Raw genomic sequence first — 21,805 nt, 5'->3', positions numbered from 1 at the left:
GTGTTCCGGGAATGGACTTTTTCTGAATTTTAGAAAAATCAATTTTTGTACTGTCAAGGCTGGGTGATATTCTAATGTCAAAGGAAGGTATAGCGTTTGGTTTATTTTCGTATAAGGCTTTGTATTTGGGTTGCAAAACAACCGACAAAGTAGGGTTCAGAGGGTTTGATTTTAATTAGAGAGCATACTGTGCGGAAAGCATTTCTCTACTATGTGATAAAGGTGTTTCGTTCGCTTCTGCTAGGAGGTTTCCACACAGGGATGTTTTAAATGCTCCCAGACGCTTCGTATTCCTTAATGATGAATTGGATCAAGCATTCTCAAATATGACTTTCTGGCTGAACCATAAACAATGACTTTTCTATCAGCACCCCAGCCAGTGTGCGCTACTACTTTAAGTAGGTCAAGTGTTTTTAAGTCTTTAGCTTTCAAGTTCTTTAGGTGTGGAATAAAAGTCAGTTTTCTGTCAAAGATAACACCTAAAAAGTTTGTTTCCTCAACGACTGGAATCCACAACAGGAGTCAAACACTTGGTGATGCTATTGATTTTGATATTGGAAAGCGTCACAGATAAAATACTGCAATGGGGCACACCCAACTCTTGCTCGTGCAGATCTGAGAGAGTAGAGCCCACTCGTACCTTGTATTCTCTGTCTGAAAGAAAGTTGAATATATGAAAGAGGGCAGACGGCCTTGTAGACCCAGATCGTGTACGTCATTTCGTATCCTGTAGTTCCATGTCGTGTCGTATACCTTGTCAAAATCGAAGAAAACCGCTACAAAATGTTCTTTCTTGATAAATGCGTCGCGAATAAATATTTCCAGTCTAACTAGATGCTCATTGGTGCTCCATCTATAACGAAGGCCGCTTTGGAAAGATGATATTAAATTGTTAGTTTCCAGGTACCGTACTAGCCGATAATTGATCATTCGTTCCATTGTTTTGCGTACACAGCTTGTGAGTGCATTAGGACGATAGTTGGTAGGATCTTCGTTATCTTTACCTGGTTTGGGAACTGGTATTACTGTTGCTTCTTTCGAAATCTTAGGTAGATTACCAGTAATCCATAAATCATTGAAGAGTTTCAAAAGAGATGTTAATGCTGATTCTGGAATGTGTTCTAAAAACTGGTAATGTATTTCGTCAGGCCCATCGGATGTATCATGGGCCTTGTCTAAAGCCTCCATATACTCCGATAGTGAGAACAGTTGGTTATAACTTTCCGAGTTGTTGGATGTGAATTTTAAACGTGACATTTCTTTTTGAGTTTTCAATTTTGGGAAGGCTTTTGAATTATTAGATGATGAGGAATTTTTAGACAATGTGTCAGCAAGGACATTTGCTCGGTCACGTTTTGAACTAAAATTGTTATTGTTCAGTTTCAGATGTCGGAGAGAATTGTGTTTTCTCTTTCCGTTTATTTTGCGGATCGTGTCCCAAACTTTTTTAAACAGAGGAACGAGAGTTTAAAGAAGAAACATATTTCTTCCATGATTCTCGTTTACTTTCTTTGATTGTGCGGCGAGCTTTGCCCTGGAGAATACAATATTTACTAAAATGTTCGGGCTTTGGACGATTGTTAAATTTGTTCAGTATTTCTCGGCGTTGTTGATTGGCTTCCTTACATTCCTTAGTGACCCAATGTTTTGGTGTTCTTTCACAGTTGGGTGAGGACTTGGGAATAGATTCTTCTGTAATCTCGGTTAAAATAGATATAAAATGCTGAATAGGTCATTAACATTGTAACTGTATCCTCATTCAGCCTAGTTTTACAGAGTGTTGCAAACTTAGCCCAGTCGGCCTTCTTTACATTCAAATGTGGAATTGCGTCATCAATTATAGAGTTAATATTTTCAAGGTATATTGGAAAGTGATCTCTGCTGTGAAGGTCATCAGCGACCTTCCAGTCATAGTACAAAAGCAGCGAAGGAGAATCATATGAAATCGATACCTGCGTATGTACCCGTTCCTGAATGTAAATGTGTAAGTGGTTTGGTGTTATATAGACACAAATCGTGTCTGGAAATTAAGTCTTCTATTTTGTGGCCTCTGTCACTTATGTAATTTGATCCCCATAAAATGTTATTGGCTTTAAAATCCCCGAGTAAATCAAAGTGTTCGGGAAGTTTTTTAACAAGATTGTCTAATTTGCTTGGTACTAGTTTGGTGTTTGGTGTATATAAATATAAGAAAAGGTAATCACTCGATGTAGAGTGACGCTTACAGCAATGGCTGGTAAATTTGTGTTTAAAGGGATGACGCTATGAGGGGCTCTGTTGTTCACAATAACAGAGACTCCTCCTGTGGCCCTGTAAACATTTTGAGAGTAGGTGTTAAATAGGGAGTAGTGTTTAAGTGTGATGTTATGCGTATCTTTCAAAAACGTTTCCTGAACGCAAAATACTGCAGGATTATGTTCGTTTAAAAGCCGAAGAATATTGTGCTAGTTTTCTTTAAGTCCTCTACAGTTCAATTGTACTTTAGTGTTCTTCATTACAAGTTCATTTTGAGGATTCTGGAGCCAGGTTAGACCATTCGCGTAGGCAATCTGTTTGGTTATTTCTCTGGAGGAAGTACGGGGGAGTATTTTTTTGTTGTTAGGTCTAGAGCCTTGAGGACATGGAACAGTTTCTTCTGTATCCAGATCCTCAAAGTCTCCAAACATATTGTGCAGCTTTATGGGGTCATCATGGGGTCATTGCAACTTTGTTTTTACTGTTTGGTGATATTGGCAGTGGAGTGTTGCTGAATGTTGTTTTGATTCGATACTTAGCTTTTCGGGGGTTTGTAATGCGGAATGTTCCAGCTGGAAGGGGATTCAGGTGTGTTTGTTTGGGTTTGGGCGTCTTTCATTGCTTTTTCGTTGCTTTTAACTACAGTTGAGAAGGACGGGCCGGAGAGCGATGTTCTAGCATGTACAAGCTTCCTGGCCTCTGGATAGGGGATGTTGGATGTGTATTTAACATTCTATATTTCCTTCTCCTGTTTCCAGGTGTCACAATCCTTTGAATTAGCATGGTGTTCCTTTCCGCAGTTGACGCAATGCGGAGTGGCTTTGCACTCGGATTCCTGATGAGAAGGGTCTCCGCATCGGCCGTATATTTGGCTTCTGGAGCATGGGTCTTCATGATGGCCGTATTTTTGACATTTGTAGCATCGGAGGGGATTTGGTATGCATATTTGAACCTTAACTTGTAGAAATCCAACTTTGACCACATTAGGTACTGTTGGTTTGTTGAAGGCGAGTATAATGGTGTTGGTGTCCTGGAGATTGTTGTTTCGTTTGATACGAATTCTATGGGCTGCAGTGACACCTTAATTTTTCATCCCCTCGACGATTTCTTTGTCGCTGACAAAGCTAAGTCACGGCAACGAGTGACGCTTTTTGATGTATTAAGTGAAGAGTGGGCGAAACAGGTTACTGGAATATCTTGAAAGGTTTTAATTTTGTGGATATTTTCAGTATATGCTTTGCGCTCGCACTCTACAAGTAGGCCACCTGATTTTAGTTTTTTTTTACGTTTTGGCTTGCCGACTAATCCAAACATAGTCTTTTTGACTATACATGGCGATAAGGCAGCAAGTGGTTTAGATTCGTCTTTTGATTGGATTACCATGAAGCAAGGAAAGGATTCCACACAACATGGATCATCATCTGAGACAGATCCAGTATTGGTACGTTTGTTTTTGTTTTATTGTTTCTGATTTTCCATGTTGGTTTATTGAAAAATTCAGCAGCCGTGCTCCCCGCCCACCATAGATCCCAACAAGGGAGAACTTGTCAAGTGCGAGGGATACACATATGCCATACTCAGTTGATAAAATTACCTTTGATTGACCGGTGAAGTCATCACCTTCTAGGGTAGGTAAAATTACCTCCTGATTGACCCGTTAAGCCACCGCCCTCTAGGAAGACTTCTAAGACTTGGGAAAGAGAAAGATAAGGAGTAGACTATAGGGGCAACGGTGGTATCAAGAGAGATGCAAGGAGAAAGATAAAGAAGGTGAGGGAGTAAATAAAGACTTCCTAGGGCTCGACGTGATCAGCCGATTTGTCGAGACCGGGCCCATCCCGACCACCCGTCCAGAGGAGGTAGACGCCAAAGTAGTGCATTGCATGGAAAGCCTTTGCTCAACTACCAAACAGATTGCCACTACTTAGTCGCCTGTTACGACACGTAGTGAGGCACGTCGGGCCAATTCTAGAACCCCGGACTCGCAGGGGGGCCACCTTCCTGGATAATGATGTTGGAAGTTATGAAAGGTCATATGAATGCATGACATGGACCAGCCCAAACAGTGTGAGTACGGTAAATCTCATGTCTTCCTAACATTTATTCGTACGTTGTTGTGATTAAATATACACCAAATTAATTTTCCGATATTGTTCAACATCAGGATGTATACAAAATTCGTTATCAGATCTGGTCATTTTCATCCACTGATCACCTTTGAAAACACCCTCCTCTACAGCACATATGGCGAAAATAGCGAAAATAGCGATAATAATAATAATAGATTATTTTGATTTTCAAGCAATTACCCAGTATCAGAGACATGAATGTGTTTTGGAGATATTTATTGATTTTATTGACGAATCCCCCACGGTTTGAAATACAGAAAACAGTAACACAACAGCCGTTAAATACTTAATAATACGAGAATGACATAATGTACGCAGGATCTAATTCTGGAAGGTTTCATAAAATGTAACTTGATTACTGATAACATGAAGATTTTCTTAGGACATAACATATCTAATAATAAAGATGAAAGAGATGATACAGCACAAAGTAGGTCACAAGGGTTATTGTTTCTTTTGTCTCTAACCACAAGGGCCTGATTATGTTATAGATTCCATGAAATAAATAATACCATTGCGAAAAGAAAAGTTAAATATGCGACATAAAATAAAGACGGTTCGAATGTTAAAGTTTTTAAGTTACGACGTTGAACATGATGGTATGTACAGTTTGCCTCTTTGGTTACAAATGTACGTGTTTCTGTTGCTCGATTTCAATATTCGTAAGAGAGAATATCTTCCTGGAATATTGTGGAATATTTAAGTACTTGATATTTTTTAGTTTATTTGGATTACCTTGTAACATTCAAGGATTTGCGTGCCATTAAACTTGCATTGAAGTAAAAGCTTTTCAATATTAAAACATTATTTCTTCTCTAGTGTCGGCACATAAGCATAGCATAAGTTTCATTCGGAATACATATGGAGCGTTTGCTGATTAATATGAAGATCATAATAATCTAGGAATTCATACCGTACCGTAAGTTATTTCTAATTCTTTCACATTGTTTCACTTTGTGTTTTACTCAAATGAATTATATTTTAGATTATGTAATGTTTATTTGGTTTTATCTTTTCGTTTCCAAAGTTTAAGACCTTAGGAAGTACTAATATTTATAATTAACGCGCGCGCGTGCGAGAGAGAGAGAGAGAGAGAGAGGGGGGGGGGGCATTATGTGGTTTTGAATTAGAAGATGTTATACAGACCTGTCATAAATATCAGTTTGACCAGAGCCGGATTTCTCTCTTACAATTAAGATTACTATGAAATGCCTCAAAATCTTTAAACAAATAAATTAAAAATAAAGAAACTAAGGAAAAATAGTAGTGCCAATAAGTCTATATTGCACGTCTTCCTTCAAGAATTAGATAACATAAATAAAGACTGTCTTTAAAAATATCACGTTTCCATCCGGATTCCATGGACAGAAAGGTAAATACCTTTACCCCACTTGCACATATTTTCCATACAGACAACAAGTTTGTTGAATTTCCAGCCAGTGATTTAGGATGAGCTCAATTTACAGACAGGACGGACTGACGGGAGGGCGGACAGACAGAAGATGAGTCATTTAATTCCCTGAAGGTGAGGCGTATTCCAGGTTATGCAGTACATTGATATGTATGTGTGTATTAACATCTAATGATTATCAGGTTTTGATGAGATTGTTAATCAACAATTCCTGATCCCCGATGTGTCTGTTAAGACGAAATAAATCAATAAATAATTACCGTTAACCGGTGCTTGAGGGTGAAATCGAGGGTCCTTGGATGTCTCTTCAAGTCTTATATCTGTAACAATATAATATAGAATATACATCGTATATTAATATGTTTGCACATATATAAACACATATATACAATTTTTTCGGCGATCCATCTCCACAGGCAACATCATTTATCTTAAATAACCAAGCCAAAGGGAATGGAGAATTTTATTATTATTATTATTATTATTATTATTGCAGGCTTTTTCTCATTATATAAGTATCTTTGCATGTCTCTTTGTCTTGCAATATGTATGTATGTATGTATGTATGTATGTATGTATGTCGGTCAATCTGACTGTCTGTCCGTCTGCATGTATGTATGTACGTACGTATGTATGTATGTATGTATGTATGTATGCATAAATGTTTGAATGTGTGCATGCATGTATGTATATATGTATGTATATATGCAATTACTTATATGCGCCTACATAAATGTATTCGTGGAGAGATGAATCGATGCAGGAATTAGAAGAAAATGCTATGCATATCGATTTTCTCGTAAAATTTGATCATAATTGTTTGATTCTTCTTCAAAAGGTTTACGGAATTTCGCTCTGAAGAAGTTCGCACACCAGTCTTCTACATTGTCTTATGAAGGTTATGAATGGTCCGCTGATAAGGCTGTGGATGGGAATTCAAATGGACTGAACGCAGATATGTCAAAGACATGTAGTGCAACTGATGATTTCAAAAGTGACCACATTTGGCATGTTGATATTGGCTTCACTATCTTTGTAAAGAAAATTATTGTTTATGGAAGAGTTCCTCAAGGTATTATTGGCCTCTGATTTTATTCGCTAAAATGCAAAGCTATTCCGGATTGTGAACTGATTTTATTTTTCGTCCACTAGGATGTTCGTCTATCCGTTATTCTGGAGTCAAGATCAAGGCTAGGGTTGCGCATTGGTACTTTTCAAAAACACTATTACATTCAGATTCAAATAAGTAGTTATCAGAGTGTGCCATCCTAAGGAATATACCGTTTGTAAATATTCGTCGAGTGAAACATATATATTGCGGTCTAATAATTTTGTTTAACCTCTGTATTTAACTCTGTTTTTTCATGTACAATTGTCAGTGGAGTCACATTAATTGGTATCGGATCGCGTCATACGTCGTACTATAGCCATACATGAAAAATCGATCACTGAGACATATGCATCATGGTTTAGTGATTTTTGGTTACCTTTGGTTGAACTCTTTTTCGCTAGGATAGGGTATACCTTTAGATCATTTTCGTATACAACATTGCTCATAGGTTCATAGAATTTGGAATTTAGTTGCTTCAGTCTGTTGTTGAAAGAAGCCTCACACAACTGCAATGATTTGAAACCCCCATTATAAACATGAATTTTACAATTTATGGTGTGTAGTTTAAGCATTCTGCCACATCGTTTTCTTGTGTTCAGAGGTGTTTGTGCACTACAACAAATCAATCAATAATTCAATAAATGTATCAGTCAGTTAATGGATTGATCAATATCTCTATCTAATCACGTTCTGGTAAGGCATTGTTTACAATGTAAGAACGCAAACAGCGTACCAAAATAGGAATCGGCTTACTACAGTATTTCCCATAAAAGAATGATTCTGAGAACATTTATGTCGTATGTCCTGATGAACTTTCAGGTTTTCAGCTTTTAGTTGGTTAAGAATCAAATCAATAGTTCCGCAACTGAATTGTAGCTGAATTTCAATTCCAAATTATGTATACAGTGGCTTTGACTTTATGAACCATTGTGTTTGTTATACATGTGTAATCACCGACAAAATAAATATATAAAAAGCATTTCTATTCAATCATTTCCTTTCGTTCACGAAAATATTAATTAACTGATGTTGCCAACTGATTAATAAGATTGCACTAATACGTTTGAATCGATCTGTCATGAAAGGTATTAAACACAGACTTTATGGGATCAATAAAATGGACCTCAAACTTTAGTTACAATGTAAAAATGTATACAAGTTAGTAAAGTAGGAATTAATGAACATAAATGTTGACTAAGACTTTCGTGCTCTCTTTTCCTTTGATTTCAGATCAACTTTCAGGTTTTCAGCTTTACATTGGTAATACGTCCAATCCGTGGTTAACTATGTTAACACCACACAGGGTTGAACAGAACAATAATATACACATCTTTGAAGCTAATAACCTTGCAGCTAGTGTAATATCAGTGGTAAGACAAAAGTCCTGGATTCTTACTTTATGTGAAGTCACCGTTGAAGGCGGTAAGTAAAAGGATATAATTAAGTTCACAGTAATCGAAACACTAAAGAAGTATACAAAATAATACAAGAGTGATCGTATTAACGACATTCATTACCATTAGAGATATGATTTATACCAACAACAGTTTGCAAGTGACGCGATGAAGCTGTTAACAAACTGAATGACGTTCATTCTCTGCTGACCTGGCAATTGTTAGCTTGGCTCAAAATATCAAAATTGTGCTTAGGATACATGCTCTTGTGTCAAAAAAATATGTCTGTATGTCATAAGAGTAGACAGTAATATGACTCTTATTTGTTAAGCATACAATATAAAAACTGAATTGTTTTTAGTCAAGGATTTGAAACACGCTTTTTCGTTATTAGATATCTCAAGCGGCTTACACTGGTCAAAATTAGCTGGATTTTTATGAAATCCTGTCTGATTGTACATTTTCAGTTTCAGTACAGACTGGTATTTTTCTACGAAATTCTAAACACTTTTATATCAGAGGATCTTATATATAACCTTTGGTCCTAATTGATTTAGTATTTTGGTTTGATCTGAAGTTTTATCCAGTTTAAGCAGAATCTGACGTGTCTGAGATCATGTGACCTTAGTGTGTTCAGCGTTAAGGGAACTTTATTACTGAAGGCTTCTCGTCCAATCTGTTTATGATTTGTCCGGCATTTTGCAGCAATTTAGTTTTCAAACCACTGGCATACGATGAGGAGAACCGGAATCATGTATCTTATTGACTCTGTGTCTCTCAAAGCTGGTTAAAATTAATACAGCTATATCGGCTGAATTTCTTTTCCTAAGTATAATAATATAGTAAAGATCGGAAATAACCAACATTAAAAGCTTACTCAAGGCATACTAACATCAAGTTTGGCAGCCATTTGTTTTAAACACATTTCGGAAAAGAAATTACTTATTTATATGTGTACTAACATCGGTTATATTTGTATGAGAAACGGATTATTTAATACAAACCTACACTTTGATTTATATAAAAACAATATTTATTAATTTCAAACCGTTTAAAATATCGAAACTTTTTTCAAAATATAAATACGATTAAAACAGCAACTATTGATGGACAGTTGACGACCCGAAATTCTAAGCTAAACTGACACTAGACTGTAGCTTGGACTAACATTTTTGATCCGCCAGGTTAGCTAAGCCTGCTATGGAAATATCTGATAGGTCTCAATGTTAGAGCGCGACATGAACCGTTAAAGAACTGGCAGGGCTGCAATCACATAATTGTACAACTTCCGTCAAAGGCGATATTAAAGAGATGACGCCCTAACTATAGGAAACAAAGATCAAGTGAAGTAAAACATTTTAATACTCCTTTTCAGACAGCTGTTTGGAAATAACATAATTGTATTACACTGATCTACAATATTTTAGACGTCGTCTACTTCAGATATAAAATGCAATGTGTTATTTATTATAGATTTTGATCTGATGAATTCAAATATGACAATTAAAACAATTGATTGGCTGCTGTTTCCAAGATATTTAAGTTTTTATATTTTACGTATATATATATATATATATATATATATATATATATATATATATATATATATATATATATATATATATATATATATATATATATATAATTTATTATGAAGCAAAAGGCAAAACCATATTATGTTTATATAAGTGCATACTTTAGCCATTGGTGTCTACTTGCCCGTTTCTTGGCTTCTCTCTTGTATTCATTAAATGGAACATCTCTTGTCACTGTCCAGCAATAGTCTGCAAACATTGACGAGCTCCGTTTGCCCTGATAGCGTTTCTACATTGCTGCAATGTCCTGGTGAAAGCGCTCTCCCTCCTCGTCGCTCACTGCTCTGCAGTTCGGTGGAAAAAATATAGATGAGAGTGCAAACAATGTATATTTAGAGACATGTTGCAACCAAGGCCTTTGTATGTCTTCAGGAGGTTTTCCACCAACTCCTTGTAGTTAGGTGCATTGTTGTTTCCGACAAATTTCTTTGCCACTAACTGGAAGGCTTTCCATGCCGTCTTTTCCTTGCCAAGCAATTCACTGTCAAATGCATCATCTCGAAGAAGTTCATGAATCTGAGGACCAACAAAGACACCTTCCTTTATCTTAGCTTCACTTAACCTTGGAAACTTTCCATGGAGGTATCTAAAACTGATTGTGTTTGTCCATGGCCTTGACAAAGTTCTTCGTCAGACCCAGCTTGATGTGCAAGGGTGGTAACACACGCTTCCTTGATTCAACAAGTGATGGGTGCTTAACACATTTCCTCCCAGGCTCCAATGACTGTCGGAGTGGCTAGTCTCTCTTGATGTAGTGGAAATCTCTCGCACGAATATCCTATTTGCAGAGAAAACAGCAGTTCATTGCGTATCCAGGCTGCAGACCAAGCAAGAGAGCAAGAATCTTTAAATAGCCACAAAGCTACTACTGATGTTATAGTTTATGCACCTCAAACGTTGTTTCATGTGTTCATATGTTTCTTACATACAGACTGCATGACCAACTGGGATTGATTACAGAACATTAATATTATGCAGCAAAAACATATTCGAGACTCGTCTTTAATGAATCAATGAACAGTCTCCACTCATCAGGATCATGAACGATATTGAGGGCTGCCATCACACCATCGATGTTGTTGCAGGCTACAAGATCACCTTCCATGAAGAAGAATTGGACAAGATAATATGACGGTCACGGAACATGAGAGCCCAATCATCACCTGCCAGGAGATTCCACTGCTGTAGTATGGAGCCCAACAGCTCTGCCTTACTCTTGGATAAGTCCAAATTCCTGACAATGTCATTCAGTTCACCTTGTGTTATGAGGAGTGGTTCAGAGGAGGAGGATGGGAGAAAATATGGGTCATATGAAATAGATGGTTCAAGGCAAGAAGTTTCAACCTTTTCCACTTCCTCGTTTGACTCAAATCAGAATGATTTGGTGCATCAGGAACCGGTGGTACTTCTCCGTAGGGTACTTGGCGTATAGCTCATGTAATGTTTGGAGAATACACAGTTCACTTTTCTCAGCTGGAGGCACCGTGTACAAGTAACAATTTTTGATATGATAGGTTGGCACTCTCCAGATCATTGGCACTGCAAAAGGCATAGATGTACATTTCCTGTTGAACCACTGGCAAAGATTTGTTGCACAAGTGTAGCAGCATATGTGTGGGCTTGCCTAGCGCCCTGATCTCCAATTTTACAGCCATAAAAAAGGCGATAGGCTTTTTTAACCATAGTAGTTATACTGTGCGTTTGTAATGCAAAAGTCACTTTACCACAAACATAGCAGAGGTTTTCTGCATTGTACACACAAGAACGAGGCATCTGTGCTCACTTTGGCTAAACATAAATGTGTTAGTTTGCAAAATCAGACACTGGCAAATAAGAGAGCACGGCGCTTATGATTTCTAGAACTTATAAAGAGCTATTTGTTCAGCAGAGCGATGTAAGCTTAGTTATGATTGCATCATCAATGACTTCTAGGAATAACATGATGCAATTCATGTCATGTATGACGTAATACCAGCTTGAGATTCCATCATTCATTGTTTTGCCTAAAAAGCAAGTACTATACAAACCCAGTTACAGATTTATTCATAGATCCATTCAAATATGTATTTTAGTCATTTCTGGTTTCAATTGAGATCTCTTCCTTTATAACTCACTTATTCCCCGCCATTCCCCAGTCTATTGTCGTATATACTGACCCAGGATCATATCTTTAAAACTAGAGCCAATCAACAATTTTAAGCATAAGTTTCGTTCTCAGTGAACCAGAATTAGTAACGTTTGACTACATTTATCTCGGAAGCATTTTGGCTGTAGACCAGTGTGGATACCATGACATACTGCCCCATGACCGACTGATCCATTCTTAACTGCAATGAAACTATTTTGCAAGTCTGACATAGACACCAACTGTTTGACAGTTAAGCACAAAACAAGACAGGAAAGTTTATAATGAGTGCAATTTTGAATTAACACATGAATAAATGAAGATAGAAAATTCCTTTGCAATGCAATCTTAGTTTTCATAGAAAAGCTAACCTGTGAGAAAGTATGCTACATTTATCAAATACTAAATTTGTTAAGAAGCCTCGTCTTATTAGGTTGACAACAATTTCTTGATACATCTTAAGAATATTTGGAGAGAAAAAAAACATGCTTTTAATCTGAATGGACCTATTTAGTCCACAAACAAACACCGACACAAATATATAACTTTGCTTTAAGCATTATTGATCAAATAGGATCAATCACTTATCTGTTCTCCTTCGTCAGTCAATCGAGTTATCGTGATTTATATTGTGTTCCTTCATCTTGTTAAAATATAATAATACTTACAGAGTGTCTTGACGGTGTTTACTCTGAGTATTGTAACTACACCTGCGGAAGGTGTCACAATGGCTATCCGTGTGACAAGGAGTCTGGAATTTGTCCTGATGGATGTGACCCCGGTTGGAGAGAAGGATTCTGTAATGTCGGTCAGTCAACTGGATGAAAATGGGACAAACTTGTTATCTCCTATTTTGTGTCTGTGTGTTTGAATAACCTGAGACTTCTAATATACCATTATCAGAAGTTAACTATCATTCCCACAACTCTCTCTTAAAGGTTGGGTAACTGTCTCTTCTTATATACAAACAAATAAATCAATTATAATTTAAAATATTAAATCTCCTCAGTGCTTCGAAAATTTGTTCATTGATCGCTTTTGTTCTTACTCATGTCTTTGTGAGGCAAATACATTTTCATAGTACTATACCCGTATTAGGATTTACGATCAATGCTGCTGAATGTTTTCACTTGGAAGAATTAATAAGTATATCAATATAAGAACTATGTCAGCCTTTATTTCAGAGCGTAAAAAGAAATAAAAACCCCATATATTTCCTTATTTTTTTCATTTTGTTGAAAATTCCGAAAGTCAAAGGAAAGGGGCATTTGCGGTAATAACTTTTTAATTATGAAGCTTTTCTGTTCAGTTGTGCACATAATTATTTATAAAAAAATACTTAATATTCATTTACATCCTTAGAATTCGTACAAGTTAATAAGGACACTTTCTCTTCACATAAACATGATACAAAAAAGAACAATTAGTATGTATATGGACTGATGCTTCATAAAACATACAGATTATGAAAAGTACTGACAATGGAGCAGTCTTGCTCTAGTGAATGAGTAACCTATCGATTAAAAGGGATTATAATGGAGAGACTGAACAGTTCTGATAGCAATGTACAACAAGGTCCAATTTATGGGGGATGGATATATGTTTATAATATAAAACATTATATATTACCCTATTCTTTATCAGAAATTTTGAATTGACATTAAATAAAACCTTCATAAATTAATATCGGGAATATATATTTATTTTGTTATGCATATTTTGAGATTAAATAAGTATACATCATCTTCAATAGATGGATATAAATAATGACGGATAAATTTTCAACGAAGCATAGAAATTTTAAGAATTTGCTAACTACACCCTCATAAATTAATTAGAAAAATAAAATCGAGTTGATCTATAACTTTAAATGGATGTGCCATTCGTTTTTCTTTCTTGTAAATTGCTAGGTATCTAACACCGTTCAAATCAGATGCGATTTGACGGGTAGAGGACTGGTGGTGCATAGTTTGCCTTCATATATTACCTATTGCATTACAGGTTCAGTTTTTCTTTAAAGCGAAATGGTGCAATCGAAGGGTTTTAAGTGACCAGATTAAATTGAATGTCGAAGATATATACAAAAGATTGCATTGTAAAGAATCAGAAACAACATCTGAGTGCATATACCAATGCTGGTGGGTACAATGTGAAGTAGGTCGCATCTAATGTGGTCTAATGTAACAAAAACTAATTTTCTATTAGAATAACACTATATACATGGATTTAATGTAGTTACAAAGCCGGCATGTGCATTGCTCCAAACTCCTGTGTAACGGGAAGAACATTGAGTTAAATATAAAGAAACGATTTAATCAAATCTATTAGCATATATATTGTGTAACTTTGGAAGCTGTGCAATCACATTCCTGAATTCTATAACATATTTTACCCTTGCAAAAAATACACGTCTGTTTCTAGTAATGCACAGTGTCATTGATCTTCCAAGACAATTAGTAGAAAATTAAAATTGTGTAAGGTCTTGAGAGATGGCCTATATGCAATATTTACACCAATAGGAATTATCAATATTTTGCCATGTATTAATGTATCAAATCTTGTACGTGCTAAAGGGTCGCCAGAATCATTTCTTGTTAGTATTTTAATGTTGTATTACTAACTAAAACAACTTCCGCTATAGTGTAGGAATCTTTTTGTTTCATAGGATGAGGTATACTGGTGTAACACATTTTTCTAGTAGCTATAAATATAATTAACAAAAGCAAAATCACATCGCACATTAAAATCACATACAAGAAGGTAAATGTAGGAATGCCGACACATCGAGAAAGACGTGTAAGTCTCATCTTTTAAGAACCTATAGGTTTTGAAACAGTACAAAATCACTAAAGGGCTGAAAAAATAGTGTTAAAAAATTTCATGCTTTTTAATAAATTGAAGATGTCATTTATTATAATGAGAATAGTACAAATGTAGGGTATGTGAAACAACATTATATTTCGTTAATTAAATTACTTTTTTGATCGTATGAACAGAGTGTGAAAAGGGAACTTACGGACTTGGATGCATGTATACATGTGGTCTGTGTCTAAACGGTAACGAAACTTGTTCAACAGTGGACGGTCGCTGCAGCATGGGATGTCAGAACGGTTGGCAGGGCGAAACTTGCAAGAAAGGTACATACTAAATTTTAATAAGAAAATGCATAAACAAGTGAAATAAAATTGGAAGTTCTCTGCAGCCGATTGTGGCTTTGTAGTTGGCTTTCTCAGTAAAATCTCGCCAAGGGAAAAAAAATGATTAGAATGGCGATAGTAATTGGAATTTGTAGGTAATTTGTCACCATTGAAGTACAATATGAAGTTAAATAAACGGCTAATGATCAAGCTTTATGAAATAAACATTCTATCAGTTTGGCTGTTTTAGCCATTCATAACGTCTATAATTGTTTTCTTTGGAAAGACGTATAGATTTACCAAATTCAAATTTATAATTTATCACTGACCTCACCACTATTTTTGAGAAGCCGGCAATGTCATTATGCATGCTTTACAATAACATGGGTCTTTATTTAAACACTTCAAGCGGTAATTACTTTAGCAAATGCGTGTTCCACGGAAATAAAAGAATTGCCATCTGCAAGAAAAAATTTATTTTGTCACAATTCTGGATTTAGGGAAGGGTTAATTGCAGCCAGTATTAAAACAATGTCTAAGCATTTATTTATGTTTTCAATGTTTTTTGGTGGAAAAATCGATTGTAGGATATATCTACCAAGCTGTTGTATAGGAACATATTGCTCTATATATACAAGTAATAAAACCAAAGAGACAGTAACAACATATTATAGTTTTTTGCATACCAAAGCGTGGAATATTATATTATATGCGTGCTGGAAAGAGTTGCATATTGAGACGCTTATATAATATAATACAATGTAAAATAATATCCTGACTATCAGGATTTCACATATAACAACTGTATCTGAACTGGTGACGTTTTCCTAACATTTCAAACGTCCCACTGCTTCAATGGTCCAGCATGAGAATGGATGCTTTAGTAACGGAACAAAACGATATGTTCGTGTCACCTTTTATTGCCAAAATTTAATTAGAGCGTGGAACATTTAAAATAGCCAACAAATCATCCAATTATAAATGTTTCACTGATCGTATATTTGCCAGAGTTTAATCTTTCGTTGAGATGAAGTTCGATTGAAATTATATCGATATAAATCGTGACAGTGTATAACTCGGATATAAACTTTATTCAGACCCAGTCAGTTTGTGGCACTGAAAAATTCGGGTTCACTTTGTAAATTGTATCGAGAAGCTTCATTACTAGAAATCACTTACGATGTTGCTCTTTCATTTGTTTCTTTAAATAATTTGAACTGAACTCTAATAGGAACCGAGATGATTTCACATTCTTTAAAATAAGGGTATGAAATAAACCACAAACTATTCTAGCATGTTGATACGGATGCTAAATATGATTATGACAGGTAGCAGTGTCTGTTTTACTATTAGTAATTGTACGGTATATTTATGTCACATTTTAAATAATATAAAAGACGTAGCTAAATTATGCAATAGATACGAACATTATGGTGTTAAGTGCCGCTTTCGATTTTCTGCAGAATGTTGATACTATTTAAAAAGGGCTGATATTATACTGTTCGAAGAAAAACTTGTAATATTTCAAGTGCCACGAATTGTTTAAGATGATTATACTCCAAGTCGACAAAACTGTACATATGATATATCAATATATATTGTTCAACCTTTAAAGCAAAGTGAAGAAAACATATTTTCTTTTCATAATTAATCATGTTTTTAACTTTTCAATCACATACACAAAAAAATATAGAAAGCTAACCTGAAGCTTTCGTCTTCGAGCTAAGGATTTCATCGGCTGACTGATTTAATCTCTGCTGACTGTTAATATCGCTCGATGGAATGGTAAGCGATGATAAGAGATAGTCCCATATATGCAGTAGGCTGTAATAGCCCCCGTCCTTAGCGTCGGATCGTGTGGACGGATGTAGATCGATACCTTAATCCCCGCTCAAACCAGGTTTGTTCTCGATCAAGGATTTTTTATAAGTTCCACGTTACTGTTTGGTCATGGTAAACATTGTGAATGTGCTATGAAACTTCAGTCGAACTTTAATTTGGTATTGCATGTTCATTAAATCTCGCTTTCAATGTCATTTCGCATATATGGGACAATCTGTTAATATCGTTCACCATTCCATCTAACGATGTTAACAATCAGTATAGATTAAATCAGTCTGCTGATGTAGGTCTTAACGTAAGGACGAAAGCTTCAGGTTCGGTTTCTCTATTATATTTGTGCATGTGGTTGAAAAGTTTAAAACATTGTCAAATATGGATAATAACGTTACAGAGTTAATATTTCACGAAAGCGTATATTTTCTTTTTGTTTAAGCATATGTTAGTTCATACATAAATGTTGGGGACTGAATAATGTAGATTAAAATAAATACCGTTTGAATAAAAGCCAACGGCTGTCAATATACAGCCATTCATTAACTTGCCTATTCAATTGTTTGTATGATACATGCCATTGCCTATTGAAATATACTTTTTATTTTGTTGCAAAGATCTATTTTATATCACGATTTCCACATTTAAAGATGTACATGAAAATGTTTCCAGAGCAGAATATCCATAGCGGGACTAGTTTGTTCAATCATTTTAAGTTCCTTCTCTATATCAGAATGCGACGAAGGAACATACGGCCATCAATGCAACAAAACCTGTTTTAACTGTTTGAATGGCTGCTTAAAGACAGATGGACGCTGTATTGACGGATGTAAAGAAGGATGGCAGGGTGATAGGTGCGAACAAGGTAGTACGTGGAGTTTTGAAGCATAAACATATCATCTCAGACAATTATTCTAATCTTCTTGAATTGCCCTCTTTATTGTGCCATTAAGCTGTACGGAGACTCTTGGTTTATGGCAAAATTACTGTCTAGAGCTTTCAGGACAACAGTGAATTTTGAGATAGGAAATGTACATCAATCTAGAGAAAGCTAACAGATAATTTTCAGATGTGAATTAAATGCATTAAAATAGCTAAATGTTAGCAATTTATTTGTATTACATGTCGCATATAGTTAGTTGTAATTTGTTAAGTTATTGTTGCACTATCTTCCAAGTTGAGTTATTCATGAAATCAAATAGTTTTGTCTAATCCAAATGTTCCTGTGGTTGTCAGATTCATCAACATACATAATTATCTCAGACACATTGACTAAAATCAATCGTACAAGATGTTACAAAGCAAAATGACGATTTAACGACGCACGAGTTTGAGGTAACTAGTACAGCTAATTTATAAGATATATGACAATCGCAAAATTAACATATGCCAAACTGCCACACGAAGCACAAAAGATGGTGATGCCGGGATCGATGCTTTGCACGTGTTCTTAGATCGACTGAGAGGAATGGCCGACAATGCACATCAACATTATTTTCCATATCCCATTGTGACGACTCAACATGGGAAATTTTTTCGTTACTATAACAATAAAATGAACAACACTGTAGTCTTTCTATAACGGTCAACATCATCAACATTGTCCTTATAAAGTTAGCTGACGTCGTACCTTCTAAATAATGTTTTAGCAAATCGAAAGTAAACAATAGTGCTTAAATTTTTCATGTGCAACATGTGAAGAGGAACATATGGATGCAATTAAACCTGTGACCCGTGTTTGCACGGTAGCAACATTTGTTCAATAGTAGACAGAAATAACATCAAAGGCTGTCAAGCAGGATGGCAGTGCGAGAAAAGCAGACGACGTACGCTTTATTAAACTGCAAGATCCGGATTGTGCTCTAGTGTTTCTAATTAGTAACTCTCTCCTTTTTGAAATATTTAGGTAATTTGTTGGTTCGCATTTAATTCGTATCTGTTTTCGGTGCAGATAACACAAATATAACTTGACAGATGCTGATGAGAAAGTAATTATGCAGCATTACCTTGCTTTAAATGTATAATAGATACATGAGATCACCACATGATATCCTACATCTTCCAAGAAAACATGATGTGATTTGCTTGTTTTATCATATTATAGTTATATACTCTCGCGTGGAATGTAAACTGTAGATATTGTAAAAATAAAAATGAAGTCAGTGTTGGAAGAGAAGACAGATATTAAAAATATAGTGTCTGGCACACCAGATAACATATACACCGGTGAAAGAGTCCGCATGGTATGCTCATGTGTGTGATTTCGCGCCGTGACCAAGTTATAATTATCCGATCGGTCGAAAACTGAAGGGTTCGTTCTCGTTTAACGACCTGTATAACTATCTTGAACCCTAGGTTCGAAACTAATACTAACAATAAAAAAATATAATAATAATAATAATAATAATAATACTAATAATAGTAATAATAATAATAAAGACCGATACTCCTGTTAGGCTCTTTGACCACTACATGATATAATTTGGAATAACAATTGTCTTTTTTGCGCTGACTTCCTTTTCGTATGGGTGTCAATACATTTTAAAATGTATTCATCACGAGCTAATTAATTGAGAAACGCATCAGTCCTGAAGTGGGGAAAATTAAATGCAGCACTGAATACTTCAAGGTAAAGACAGTGTCTCTAATATCATTGTGGAGTTTTATATTTCTAATTTTCCGACACTGTTTGCAGTCTTTCAAATTCGTCATAGATTCAGTCATTGAACTTGCTCGATGTCGATTGTCCTACGTCTGCTTGGTCCATGTGGAACAATTGTTGAAAGTCAGTTTGTACTCTTAAATCTCGTTATGGCCTTTCATCTCACAAAAATGCTGCGAAGTATTATTAATGTAGCTTTTTCTCCTCTATATCCTGTTCATAAAAACGTCATAACACATAAATACACAAAATGTCTCCCTAAAATGTCCTATGATAAATACATTTTAAAATAAAAGTTAGGCAATGGCACAAAATTACTTTTTACCTAATATTTTATTCGAGTGTTTGCATATTTTAATTGTTATGGAAAACAGATGATTGACGCAGGAACATATGCGACATATATATCACCCATTTTCTGCTACAATAAAGACAGATTCTGGGAATATTCATCGTGTCATTTAAATAGCACTGTATACATATTTTCCTTATTTTTGATGAAATATCCTAAGTACATTCTCTATTATTCCGGGTTCATTGTTGTGGGGAACATTGTCATTATCTCTCTATATTAGAAAAAATATTGCTCATTGGGGACATAATGACAACTTACACCATAGTATATACTGTGATGGAAAACAAATTGCAGCATTTAAAGACCTAATAATGTTTCCTACCTTAAATATTCTCAGCATTATTATATGCAAAGACACGTGACTTCGTTATAAACTAGAGTTGTGGCTCGTAACTGGATGTGCCCCATCATAATATCTCATTTTTCCAAGCATATGTCAGAGAGTAATGTATGCTAGGTACAAACGTCGATGTTCTGTGTCAAAAATATTTCCAATAGGAAAATTAGAATGTCTAGGCATGGAATTTATGACAAAATGATATCAAGCATTTCCTGTATAATGAATTGACGATGGATTAATGTAAATAACACACATTACAGCTATATTTTCATTTTGCACGAGTATATGTAGAAACTAATGTCCTGTTTTCCTAGCAATGTATCAGTGCTTTCAAATTCCACACATTCTGTCCCTGATTTTCATGATTTCCCACCAGGTCATAATTTCACGATTTCGTACCAGGTCATAATCACCATGCACTTTCTCGACTTGCGATTGTTGAATAATTTAGTTTTTACCAAAAGCCTGATTAATTTACATTTTCACCAAGTACTTAAACTAAAGCATCCCATTGTAATTATTCATATAGGTTTCTTTAAACATCGCTAAGAAATACACGCAGTGGCGTTGCTAGAATATTTGGGCCACTTTGGAAAGCTTACCGATGGAACCATGCAATATTATTAGCAATTTTGTGGGTCTAGAGTAAGCAATCTGATGGGTGGTATATTGCCTGTTCCACGTTTCTTTCTATCGTGTTAGAAAATAAATTGTTTGGATGGGTTGGTAGGTCCTTTTGCTTTGCATATTTTTGCCCTATGATAGCTTCGCCCATGAATACATGTTTTGGTGTGTTTGACAGTATAGTGCACAAAACAGTTTAAATTTTCTGTTGGGGACCCGGGATGATGGAGTGATCAAAGGCGCTCGTCTTCATATATCACTCACTTATCTCGCCTCTGTTCAAGTTGAGTTCGAATATGGACTTCATCAACGTGGTTATGTGAGAAAGCGTGCCATAAGCTTCAAGTGGGTCAATGGTTCTTCCATGGTTTGTGTACTTCATCCACAATCTACACTAGTCACAATACTAAAAATGGGACTAAACTGACAATACAAATGGCATACGTTTTAGACCGTATTTGTTGTCAACAGAATTTTAATTAGAGGTGTGTACCCTATAGAAAAATGCCTGACGTTTATTACATCCCAGATAAATAGGTTCAACTTCAATTCATATTGTGTCATCCTTACATAATTTCAATTGTTATATATCGGCCAAAAATGTATGCAATCCGTTTAAATATAAACGTTAATGTGACAGTGATCAATAATTTTGTATACTTCAGTAAATTCTGCGGATTACTTATGATTCCAAGTTCCCAGCTAATGTTATATGAATCGTTATCTATACCAATATTTTATACCGTAATAATAACAAGTCACATTCACTCACCTTTGTAATTTCAGACCAAAATGTTCATAACCGGATTAAAATCACCCAATATGAATTATAACAATGTAATTGCACGGTTATT

General features: G+C 35.4%; 1 protein-coding gene across 3 annotated transcripts in view; it reads left to right on the top strand.

Moving 5' to 3' along the window:
* The window catches only part of LOC149797945 (receptor-type tyrosine-protein phosphatase alpha-like), a 57,440-nt gene that overhangs the window by 10,362 nt on the left and 25,273 nt on the right, over positions 1–21,805 (top strand). The window contains exons 2-6 of one of the 3 annotated variants that reach the window (XM_089963009.1): positions 6,614–6,847; positions 8,117–8,308; positions 12,671–12,808; positions 14,997–15,137; positions 17,704–17,835. In XM_089963009.1, the coding sequence (XP_089819135.1) occupies positions 6,614–6,847; positions 8,117–8,308; positions 12,671–12,808; positions 14,997–15,137; positions 17,704–17,835 (837 nt within the window). Of the gene's footprint in view, positions 1–6,613; positions 6,848–8,116; positions 8,309–12,670; positions 12,809–13,935; positions 14,139–14,996; positions 15,138–17,703; positions 17,836–21,805 lie in introns of those variants that run through there. The other 2 variants (XM_089963010.1, XM_089963011.1) reach the window with 2 other exon arrangements.

The sequence above is a fragment of the Sinohyriopsis cumingii genome, chromosome 6 (assembly GCF_028554795.1).
Source record: "Sinohyriopsis cumingii isolate HCF-2022 chromosome 6, ASM2855479v2, whole genome shotgun sequence".
NCBI lineage: Eukaryota > Metazoa > Mollusca > Bivalvia > Unionida > Unionidae > Sinohyriopsis > Sinohyriopsis cumingii.
This window is presented reverse-complemented; position numbering and strand designations above follow the sequence as displayed.